This window comes from Rhea pennata, chromosome 1, assembly GCF_028389875.1.
Source record: "Rhea pennata isolate bPtePen1 chromosome 1, bPtePen1.pri, whole genome shotgun sequence".
In the NCBI taxonomy this organism is placed as follows: domain Eukaryota; kingdom Metazoa; phylum Chordata; class Aves; order Rheiformes; family Rheidae; genus Rhea; species Rhea pennata.
This window is the reverse complement of record NC_084663.1, coordinates 13,602,464-13,615,166: the sequence shown is the minus strand read 5'-3', so window position 1 is coordinate 13,615,166 and position 12,703 is coordinate 13,602,464. Positions and strand designations below refer to the sequence as shown.

General features: G+C 35.9%; 1 protein-coding gene across 1 annotated transcript in view; it reads left to right on the top strand.

Moving 5' to 3' along the window:
- Positions 1-7,191: 7,191 nt before the first annotated feature.
- CCDC146 (coiled-coil domain containing 146) overlaps positions 7,192-12,703 on the top strand; it is an 81,112-nt gene continuing 75,600 nt past the window's right edge. Inside the window, 1 exon segment of the mRNA XM_062598616.1 lies at positions 7,192-7,304. Within this exon segment, the coding sequence (XP_062454600.1) occupies positions 7,269-7,304 (36 nt within the window). The 5' untranslated portion in view covers positions 7,192-7,268.

Here is a 12,703-nt window from a genome sequence, read left to right as displayed (position 1 = left end):
TAGCTTTTTTGTCCTTCTGTAATTTTCACTGTAGAGACTGTTAAGGATTCATGCTGGTCAGTAAAGCTTTTCAGGTTAAATTATTTCATCAGTTTATGTTATTCAATCTGAAAAATCCTTAAATGAAAGACAAAAAAGTGGCACTCTGCAATATGCTAGAATTCTAGAAAGACAAAAATGTATTAAGAAATATCTTGGGACATGAAGAGAGGTGTACGTTAAAATTGTCAAGGCTTCAGAAATAGTTGCTTTTGGAAAAAAAATAGTACCGAATTCCCACCTTGAAACCAAATACTGAATTTAACTGTTGGTTGCTTAATTTGACAGGGAAGCACTAGAGTACCATAACTAGTGGTGCAGTGTGCTGTGCTTCCACTAGATGACAGTCAATTCAACAAATAACTCTATTAACTTCCTATTGTTCAAACCAGGGAATCCCCCCCTTTTCCCCTCCCACAAATGGGACTTGGCTGTTGCCACACATCTCTGCCGAAGTTAGTGCTGATATGTTCTTATCAGTCTCATGCCTCCTCTCAAACCTTAGTGCTGCCTCCCCACTGCCATCCATTTCTGCAGCGTCTTGATAGGGCATTTGCCACTGTTTTCTTGGAGCAGAGGTTTGTCAGGTTGGGCTCCAAATGGTGCTGTGCATCATCTATGCATCATCTTTAATATTGGCATGTCTCTTGTAATTGTGAGTCTTGATTTGAGGAACTATTCAAAGATGCTGAACCCTTTCCTATCTATATATTTTACCTTTCTGTGTTTTTTTTCCACTAGATAGCTGTTTAAAACACACTTTAAAATACATTTAAGAATACTGAAGAAAATGGAAAGCATTTTCCTAGTGATTATTCCTTTTCTTTTCTCATCACATATGAAGCTTCATGTTTTTAATGTTCTACTTAGCTATAGAGTCAATTCAGTTTCACTTTCATGCTCTTGACAGAATTCCAGTTGATCAGCCGGTATGGAGTGTGGCAGAATAACTGTGTTTTACCATCTGTTCAACAATAAAATGAGATTTATTTTCACTTTTAGATCTCCAATTTCAAGATGACTATGTCTATACAATAGAGTGAGTTAAACCAGGATGTGTGAAAGTGAGTGCTTAATGATTTACAATACTTTTTAGAGTCCTTAGTCATCATTGTAGGATGTTTACGTACCTGAATGTTGTGGTAAGCCAATGAATTTACCAGAATATCCTGTATTTCATGCAAAAGGCAATAAAAAGTAGACTTTAAATTGCTTTATGAAATAGATTTTAAAGCCACAGCTTTATAAGAGAAGCTTTTAGGCTAAAGGAAGTCCAAGAGAGATCTTAAGGGAAAAGGAATTAAAAGAAATGGTCCTCCAGGAGAAGCTGTAGAAGGAATACGCATTTCACTTCGACAGTTTGAAATAAGTACAGAACAATATCAGACAGCTTTATATACCCAAAGGATATAAACATTAGTTAGTCTGCTTGGGCAGAATTAAGGTAATCTGTTTGCCATACTTATAATAAAGAAATAATGCGACTTCAGTACTCAGTAAAAAGAGTCTGCCCTGCAAGAGTATTCTTGTTGGAATTATGTTCATGCTGACGTTACTACCTGCAAATGCAAGAACATTTCCTTTCAACTTACCATCCAGAGTTAGGGCAAGATTTACCATGCATATGACTAGTTAATTCTTACTGTTCTTTCATATCCTAAAGCTCAAGATTTTTGATATCAGGATTTTTATGTGAAGTTTATTAGTCTTACGCATTTCTGTTATGAAATGTGACATTACATATTACATTACAATATTACATTGTATTACATTATTTTAATTAATTTTGTTTGTTTTGTCAATAACATTTTTCAGTAACGTTTTTCTGGAACTACTTCCTTGAGCCTTAAGTTCTCAAGTTGTGTTCAGGGCTCAGTGGGTAGCAAACCTTGTTTTTTCTTTGTTTTCCTCTCTGTGTTCTATGTGTATGTGTAGTGATGGTAACAGTTCCCTCTCTGAGATAGCAGAGTGAGGTTGTCTCCAGAACACACAGTGGTTTGGATTTCAGGGGTTTTTTGTTTGTCGTGCTATCAGAAATTATCTGAGGCAAGCAAGTTCCTCACAGAAACCAAGTCAAAAGGGAAGTGGGAAATCTTAGCATTCGATTCCTGCATGTCTTAGCCACATCTATGTAGAACTGCAGCAGACAAAGCTGAAGTGTACATGTAGCCCAGGGTGATCCCGTTCCAAGTAGCAAAGACTTCCTGCAAACTGATGGAAACAATGGACCTTACGATAGAAATTGTGAAGCAACATAACTATGCGATGTGGTGTCATTTCTCCAAAATAGTTATCTGTGAAGTGGTACAGTCTATCTAATCAAACAGTCCATTCTGAACTATGTGGATATCATAATCGCCAACTGTGTACCATGTCATTTCACTTATCATTTAGTGTTGGCAGGGCTTTGTAGTTTAAAGACACAGTCCATGCAGCTGAAACACAAGGCTCTGCATAGTTAAAACAGAAGTTCTACTTAAAAGGTGGCTTACATGTTATACTGGATCAATTTAACTTTCAGAAAGAAGCATTAGGACATAGAATTGTAGGGGATGAAAACAAAATCACAATGCTATTAAATAAACCCATGGTACTCCTATGTTTTCAATATTGTCTTTAGTTCTCATCTCTCCCCTTCTCTGTTCCTAGAAGAGGATTTGGTAAAACTGGAAAAAATCAGAATGTTGACAAGGACAGTAAAAGGTAGAGAAAGGCTTTCATACCAGTAACAGCTAGGTAACTTGGGATTTGTCAGCCTAGAAAAAGGGCCGACAAGTAAAAATACGCTGCTAGAAAACACTTGGTGGCTTAGAAAGGGCTTGATTGTTCACTGGCTCTTCCAGTACAAGAACTAGGTGGCATCAAAAGAAGCTGATGGGAACCAGATTCAAAACAAACAAAAAAAAGCTGGTTATCCATATCAGGCAGAGAGGAGTAAAATGAGGACTTCCCTTTCTCCTGATTGTGTGGGTATTGAAAGTTTTCCATGAGTTCCAGGGCAGAATGAACAAGTTCAGGGAAGCATCACTATGCTGAGGTTGGTGTATACTTTTATTCCTCCCCAGTTTTGGCTGGAAGCATGCTGAGTTAGATTAGCTTTAGGTCTGACTATATATTGCCATTCTGATGTTCTAACTAAATTACTTAACTTTTTTTTCTAATTAATTCAGTGTAAAAAGCTAAAACAGTCATCTTGTTTTCAGAATTGCTTTTATTTGGATAAGATTTGTGTGCTGGAGGTAGCCCGAAGACATGGATAAACATCCTGTACCATGCTCAGACTTCAGCTGAAATATTGTTCATTGCCTCTCCACCCTGGGAACTGCCTCTGGAGCCTGCCAGCATCTCTCTGCCAGCAGAGCAGATGGGAATACGTTAACTAACTTCTGGCAGAATTAGCCAATTTAGCTCAGATCCTTGATTTAAATTCTTAAGGCTTTCTTACTTGATTTTGCCTGAGAAAAATCTGGCAGATCAGGAAGGAAGGAAGACATCACTTCCTGTAAAAGATGGAAATAATAGGCAGCTGTGATATCTAAATTGATGCAAACATATCCATATCTAGCTGTTTCAGTAGCAAATGTTAACTAACTTGGCTTAACTGAAACAGATCAGTTTTGTATGGTAACAACAAAGAACGAGTGAAGGAATATATTAACGAATTTACCATTTCCATCAGGAAGGAAAGTGGCACACCTGTCAGTGTGTAATGAATGTATCATCTGTAAATCCAGTCCAGAGCCTATGTCTGATATTAGCAAGTAGCTACTTCCATGAGTATTTGCACCAGACCTAATCAGGCTGCTTGCACAAGTAACTGCTTCTTGTTTTACGTGACTTCACAGACTGGCCTGGTGTTATCAGATGGAAATTATAAATTACCTTAAATGTACATTTGTAAGAACATTTTAATAATAAAATAAGTAAACAGGGCATTATTTTAGCATACAGTCTTCAGCATCCATCAGGTTTTTTCACCTCCTGCAACAACAGAGTACGTAATAGAATATTATTCTAACAGGAGATTCATGCTTTTAACTGCATGGCAACAACAGAAAATTAACGTGCTTAATGATTTTTTTCACTGTGCTTAATTTAAAGGGGAAAAAAAGCATATCCGACTTTATCCTTGAAGGATAAAAACTGGATGACTAGCATTTTTAGCAAAACATTACTGATACTTTTCTGAACCTGAATCTTTTTCTATTTAATTTTGTAAATGCAAGGGATTAAGTTAAAAGGATTCATTGGTCTATGTTAATGAAATTGAACCCTTTAAGTACAGTTTCCCCAATGAGACTTCTATAAATTTAGCATTTCCTTAATTAGTCTAGATGATGTATCTTTATATATGGAGCTGTATCTTTTCGTATTTAAAATGAGATTTTACTACTTATTGCGACTGTCAGCTGAGAACGGCCTAGCTGGATTCTGCGCTGTTTTACACATTCGCACTGCTGTTTGCTAGAGAGATACTGAAGAAAAGGCGGTGGAGGTAGTCTTAAGAGCCTGAGTTCAGTTCAGTTCCTTATGTCCTGAAGCTGTTTCACATGGTGGTTCTCTGCCTGGTTTGACCTGGCTTCCAAAGCTGACTCTTACTTCCCTCTCTCTGCAGTTCTGGGTCAGAGCAGGGCCTTGGGGTTATTTATTTATTTATTAGGTCTATGGTCTGATATCATCCATATTTGTTGAACTATTATGTAAACATAGAAATAATTCTAACTTTCATTTCTATTTGAATTGGACTGTTTATTTACCAGCTATAGCAAAAAATACATTTTTTCCATTTTGCTTTTTGACCTGTATGTATCTGATTTCTTATAAGCTAGTCTTTAAATTTAATTATATGTAGGTAATTGAAGAATGTTAAACTTAGTGTCACGTACGGTACATACCTCTTGCTGTAGTACCACTTGTTAATATTTTGAAATGGCACCTCTATTCCCTTCCTTCCTAAGTAGGAGTGGAGACCAGTGCTTATCACGCTAGTTAAGGTTGTCTCTGTCTTTTCCTCCATCTCACTTGTCACTGTCTCTTGTCTTACCATTATCATATAAGCTTTTCAGATTCAGAAGGTTGTTTTTGTTCTGTTTATGCCCAGCAATTTGGAGTCTTTGAGGAGGATTCTTTTGTACGACTGTACAGAAAAGAATTATACTTGAGTGTTTTTTTTGACTGGTGTCAACTGTGTGTTTCATATACAAGTATCAACAGAAACGCCTACACCCATTAACTTCTCTTTTTTTTGGCACTGTTCTGCTTAGAACTTCTTCCCCCTGTGCTTTTTCCTCTTTCTAAATTCCTCCCATATGTTTAGAGGCACAAGCAAAACAGCAACAGCCATGAACATGAAATACATATTCCAAAACATTTAGCAGATCTTCATAGATAAAAAATAATTCTATTTATAAATCTGTATACATGTTTATGTACAATATTTCAGAGTTTATTTCTTGGCCTCTATGCTGTTTACAGTTGTTTCACAATGTTTTGACTTCTCCAGGAGAGATCATGAAATTGCTTTTTTTTTCCATAAGCAAATACAGCTGCTGAAATCTCTCTAAAAGTCAAAATGTTCTTGAAGGAATTCCAAACAGCACTGAAGAAAGTCATAAGCTTACCAGTCTAAATTTCACTATCTGTATAGACAGCAATGACTCTTCAGAAGGTGGATACACAAAATATAACATTTTTATATTAATTTTCCCACCATAACTGGAAAAATAAATTATATATATTTTTTAATTGTCAGTCTTACAGCTTTGAAATGTGAAGTTATCTCTGTTGTTTCATAGGAGAAATCTAATATATGCTATTTGAAATATTCTGATTTGTTCTCTATTTTACTACAATTTTTATTGTAAACCAATGGGAGTCAAAATTAAGAGTTCCATTTTAAAAGACAAAAATCTCTCATATACTGTGTGAAAGACTGAAAAGACATCAAGACTAGCTAGTTTGATGAGGGTTCTGTATCTCTGGCAACTGGTACAGATTTTATGGTGACTTTGCACTGTTGCAGAATACAAAGTTCTCTACAAAGCAATTACTCCAGAAAGATCTGCTGCTGCCAGGTGTACACTTGCAGGAGTTAGTAGTCTTCTTCCTAAAATTTTGAGCTAAAACACTGATACTTGGGGAAGTTGCCTATTCATTGCATTTAAGGTCAACTTTAGTGAATTTATGAAGGACTTTTTGAATTCTTCCATGTAAGTCCTCCCTACAGTTTCCTCTCTATTTTACTCTACAAATACACTATGACTTGTCAATCTTATTATGTCATGGCAATATTATGTGCTGCACAAGTCATTCTCTCCTTCTCTTCCCTCTGTAAAATGTTCCACGTCTCTCTTGCATGTTCTCTTGAACCATTCTATCTCTTATGTCTTTCTCCTGAAATGTTTGCCTTGTTTGCTACCTTCATGTAGAATGCATTTTTAACATTTAAATTTAACATTTAAAATGCACTTGAATATACAAAGTTGTAAAGATATTGTTAAGCCAGAAGGTGTTTTTGGCAACTATTAATTGGCTATTTGATATAATGATTATTGACCTGTCTGGCATTGCTGTGTCTCATCAGGATGCCAGTTTTGGGTCCCTTTGTATTCCATCTCCCTTTCCCCATTCCACTTCACCATTTTCACACACCTCAGAGAAGTCTGATGACTGATAGTTTTTAAAACTTAGCTGCTCAAAGCCCTGAGAAACTTGATCTAGCTTTGAAGTTAGTGCTGCTTTGTGTAGACTGAACTAGATGACTCTAGAGGTCTCTTCTAGCCTAAATCTTTCTATAATTCAACGCCTATTCTTTAAGAGATACTATGTTCAACACTCACTAACATTTACAAAATGATAACAGAACTGAATATTAGATGATTTTTATAGTAGTCATGCAACAATAGAATGATAGTACAGCCACGTACAAGTGTCTCATGAAGTTATAATCTGTCTTGCTTGCACTGTGACTTCTATTGCATGCATGTCAGTCTCACATGTTAATATTTGTTTTATTTTTCTTCACCACATAATTTATCTTGAATAATCATTTGTATCCCGGCATCTGATTAACAGAATTTTGATATTTTTGTTACTTCCTAGAATTTCAAAAAATGAGTCAAGCTGGTGAAGAAAGTTCTTCCAGTGACACAGAACTGGAAGCTGAAAAGGAGGAACCTCTCTATGCTCTAGCTCCAACAGTTTATACTCGAGATGAAGGATCCATTGATATGACAGCAAGTCCTGCATTTCAGTGTTTAGATGAGGTACCATGTACACTTTCTCTGTCTTTAGCACTACATATTTTTTCAAAATCAATGAATGTGAAATATATAGATTTCATTGTTAGTTGAAGGTTGTTGCTATATGCTATTTATAGCTTCCTTTTTCCCTCCTCTCTAGTTATTAGGTGATAGAATGTTTTGTGAAGCAGAAGCATACACAGGGCTTATATACATCTTGCTGGGGGTGGTGTGCATAAGAGAGGGCCATGTGATTTCCTTCAGTGAACATGGCCTTGAGAGAGTGAGCTTGTTTGCTGTATTCTAGTTGTAGAGGCAAACGCATGGTAGTTTTTGGAAATGCTAAATAGCTGCAGGAAAAATTCAAGCTAAGTGGCTTCTGAAGCATTAGTTACTGAACAGATCTTTTGGAACCTAGTTTCTTTTGCCAAATTTTTTGAGTTAAGAAAACCTTTGGAGTAACAGAAATATTTTAGAATTTAAAATATTGTTACAGCAATGAATAGTGTAATGATTTGAAGGAGGTTTAACTTGGTAATAATTAATGTCTTGGACTAAAAATTGTAAGAGATTTTTGAGTTTTGCTTTTCTACACGTTATTTATTTACTACAAGTAAAACTGTAGTATCATCTGCATTTATTAAAGCAATATAGAATCTTCATGTTGCAAAGAGCACACACTAGTAAAAAGAACCTTAAAGAATCAAAAGAAATATGGAGTAATATAGTATATGCAGTTTTTCCAAATGCCTTATTCAATTCAGAGAAATCTCTTAATCTTAGTATTTGGCCTCTGTTGGAAATACTAAAACCAGACAGCATCGTTTGCATTTCATGCATTGCAAAGCATCATTTGTGCATTTCAAGAAAGTGAGCTTGCCTAACTAGTTCATATGGATCCATTTTAATTAAGATAAAACTTTAATTTTAACTGTAGCAAAGTTCAATAGAGGGAGTTGGGAGAAGTAAAGGAAAAGTTATAGATGTAGTTATAGATACTTGTTGTTTTTGTTCTTCAGTGTGTAGCCTTACCCTCAGTGAATTATTTCAGATGCCAGAGAAAGGTATATGTTCCCTCCACATCCTTTAGGGTCAGAGGGCTTATTTTCCTAGATTGCAGGGGATAGCGAGAAACTTAAGAAAAAAATGTCAGGTGCCAAATTGGTATGGTCAGACCTGATTGTTTTACAGAATACTGGCGTTATGCAGTTTGCATTTGTTCCATCATCTCTTTATGAAATTATAAAGCTATAACACTGGAAGAGACCTCAAGAGATCATCTAATCCAAAACTTAACACTGAATTAGATTCTCTGCAGGTATTTTTCGATCTTGTTTATTAAAACCTTTGCTGATGGAGATTCTACAACCACTTTCGCATATCTTTTTCCAACATTTCATAATCATTAGAATTTTAAAAAGTTTTTCTGAAAGCCCATTTAAATTTCTTTTGTAGTGGATTGTGCTGCTTTCTTCTTGCCTTTCCCACAGTGGCAATAGAGAGCAATTAATCTCTGCCCGCTTTGTAATAAACATGTACATCTCTTATATCCAAATTAGACCCAAGCACTTCAAACTTTCTTCATGCTTCATGTTTTCCTGAAGTTCTTGCTATTTTAGTTACTTTCCCATGGACTCTGTCCAGCTTAGATCTGCTAGATCAGTTTGGCAGCCCAGCTCTATCTCTGCCTTGAACCCAAGTTGAAAATAGGACTGCCCCTTTCCTATCCTGCAATGGGATCATATTCAACATAGTGGGAAGCAACACCTTCAACCTCTCTTGTGCATTCAAGTGAAGTATACAGGAGGGAGAGAGCGTCTCGCTTTCCGTCTAGTGCCTGTATATGGTATGTCAACAGTTTCCAGTATTGTAATTGCAAAAGAAACCCCTTTCCCTCAGTCCAGGACAGCTGCAAAAGTCCATGGCAGTAAACTCCCAAGGTTTCACCTTACAGAAATGCTCCTGTCTACTGAAAGCGCTATAGAAACTGCATTTTGGGGAGTTCTTCCCACCAGGTACTTGCATACTTTTTCTATAGACTTTCAGTTACGGTGGAATTTTTTGATATGTCAACAAGAAGCTTGGGGAAAAAAATACCGTAAGTGATATAACAGTCTAAAAGATGTTCTGCTTTTCTGTTTTGTTTTTGTTCTTTTTAATCATGGGGAAAACAATTTTCTAGCCTCATTCTAGAAAATGGCCAGATCATTTGGCTTTTTCTTTTTTTCCTTCTTTTCCTCCCCTTCCCTCTGCCCTCCAAACCTTTCCAAGGAGGTTATTCTGCATGTAAAGTTTAAGGTCAACTTGCTTAACTCTGATAACATCATAAGCCATTAATAGGAAATACAGGGTAAGCGTGGTATTAGAAATTGTTCCCAACTCAGGAAAATACTTGCAGTAGAAAACCAAAGTAAGTAATTTGCATAAGATTTCATAATGAGCTCTTTCTGTCATTTTGTCATTAATTATTTTTTTAAAGGGGAACTAGTTGACTCATTTATTCTTACTGTAATTCTTTTAACAGTTAGTACTAGTGCTTTATGAGTCAGCTGGGCACTTCATTCCCTATTCATATTTCTTCCCTTTCACTGATACATCTTTGTTTTCCTTTGTTGAACTTTATGCACAAATCAGAAATAAATATATGACTTGTGTCACCATAGGGGTTGCTGCATTGATACTGGCTTCAGCCTTCTCGAATAGCTTTCAAGAACTTTCCACTGAAACAGAATCATATTGTCTCTGGTTTTCTGGCTAGCCGTTTATAGTAGCAAATACTTACTGGAAGGGACACCTTTTAGTATTTTAAGATTTATTTGAGACTAGATATAGTCCTTCTGGCAGTAAACCTTCCATTCAAACCCGTCTTGATCTGCAAAATAGCAGATAATTGAAAAAAATCTAACTGGCACAAATGTCTCTTCTTCATTTCTAATAGCACATGGTAACATTACTTGACCTTGTTGGGGTTGATAAAAATGTTAAAAGGGGAATAGATATTTCAACAACAGCCACTCAGTCCATCATGACTTGCTTCTTTTCACAAGTGTTCTAATTTATTACCAAAATGATATCAACCTAACTCAGTGCTTCTGCTGCTGTTGAATAGAGAACTATCATACATTCACAAAACAAATGAAACTGTATTTCTTGTCTAATGAATCTTTCCTGGTATTCTATTTTCTTCCAGTGCGAGCAATGAGAAATAAATCAATGTGGATGATGTTAATTACTTTTAATGAAAAACTGCATAGTCTGGTATCTGTTATGATGAAATAAATATATTACTTGGGAAATGCTATATTAACATACAATAATCTATGTTGCTGTCATTTTGAATTGGGTGCATTCTAGACAATGTATATGCAATTGGGTTCTTAAACCCTGTAAAACTAATTATATTGAATTTTATTAGATATGTGCATTATCAAACTTGAAGAGATACCAATAATTACGTAAAATGAATATTCTACTAGCAAATTGCTGCAGCAAAATTGTCCTTTGCATGATTTTTTTTTCCAGTGGGTGATATGATAAAAGATTTTACTTATTTCTGCACAACTTTCTCCCTTTATCTTTAGATCATCCTTACTGCAACACTACTATTACCACTAAAACAGCAGAAAATACTGAAATTGCCATCTGAAAAAATACAAAACGTGACATAAAACTAGATTAAATGCTCATGATGACTAGATTAGGCAGAATGAAAATAAAAAAGGCTGTTAAACAGATCACCTCCTTCCCACTCTAATTCCATTTGCCCTTCCCTACCCTGCAGTAGTTTTTTCTTTCCCCTGTGGATACACAAATTGTTCTTTCCTTCGCTCCACCTGATCTAGTCTTTCTCTTTTAATGAGAACATAAACAGATGAAAAATAGACCAGTTGTCATAACAATCTATTTATATTTCTCAAATGCTTTTATAATGCTTAATCTTTCTGTTAACCAAATTGCAATTAAAAGGATAGTATGATCCCAGACACTAAAAAGAGCCCTTCTCTACATATCTTTCCAATCTAAGAGTGAGTCATCGACAACCGTGCTCCAGGAACAGTTTTCCATCCACTATATTTTTACAAGATTTCAAAGATCTTATAAAATTGATGAATTGCTCACAAAACCATATAGTTCACCTTTTTGATTCAATTTATTCTCCAAAATTTAGGATTCTTTAGGTTCTTTCAGTTAGAATGAGAAATTAATTACGGAGCCAAGTATCTTTTAGACACACAAACACACACACACAATATATATACCCATAGATATATAGATAGATAGATAAAAATACATACACATACATATTCTGTTCAGTAAATCCTGTTCATTTATAAATTTTGTACAAACTCCTTCTTTTCCAAAAAAGAGGAGAAATCAAATGTTAAGAGGGTAGCCTTCCCTAATTCCAGATCTTTTTCAGTTAATGATAGGCCAGCAGTTCTTGCTAGACTTTATTCAAGAGTGATGTCTTTGAGCCTTACCATGTGGTGCTTTTTTATTTCTCTTCCTTCTGTGGATATGCTCTTAGGTTAGAAAGATGGTTGTTGCTTCTTTCAAATGTACACATCTATTTCTAAAACAATACTGAGAAAAACATTTGACAGTTTTTATCTTGTATATCCCTCTGTCTCAGGTGGGCACTACTAGGGAGCTTTTTGTTCCGATAAAATACCTTACTTCTGAGGAAAAGGTGCTTTGCTATTTGCCAGTTTCAGTGATCCGATACCTTGTTCAGTAGGTACCAGTGTAATACCCTTCTGCTAACAAACACTGCCCATTTCATCTAAATCTGAACCTGAAGAAGAATGAACTCCTTCGAGCGACTTTCTGCTGCAGACTGGTGTACTCCATAACCTATGAAGATAACACGCACAGTGCAATCTTGTTTGAAGCCAGCATTGCTTTCATTTGTGCTGGGTTTTTTTGATTGAAATTGTCACTGTTACCGACATTTGTTTTCGTCAACGTGCAAACGTCCTACCTCCAGCAGCACCAGAAGGAAGCGGAAAGAACGCCTCACCACAGCCTCAGCGGACTGAGGAGTAAAGAGTGGCTTTCATCACTATTTTGAATCTTGCGATCTTTCTGAGTTTCATGAACCTCTTACCTGAAAAATGGCTGAAAAATGGTGAACTGCTAATAAAAATGTTAACCACAATCCTAGTCCTAGTAGAAACATAGAGCAAAGTCTCCGTCTGGGAAATACGCTTTTCTAGCTCAAAATGATAGATGAGGTGTGCATATTAAAGAAGAGGAATACGGTGACAGAGACTGCTCAAGCAAATTTTACTTCTCCTGATCTAAAGCTGGTTCATGTTGGTCTGTTACCTGGAAGTGCTTTAAAGTCACAGAATGGTGCATCTGTTCAGAGTTTGAATGGAGTGTAAAGGGTAAATGGCAATTACTTTTCATTTTTCTCTTTT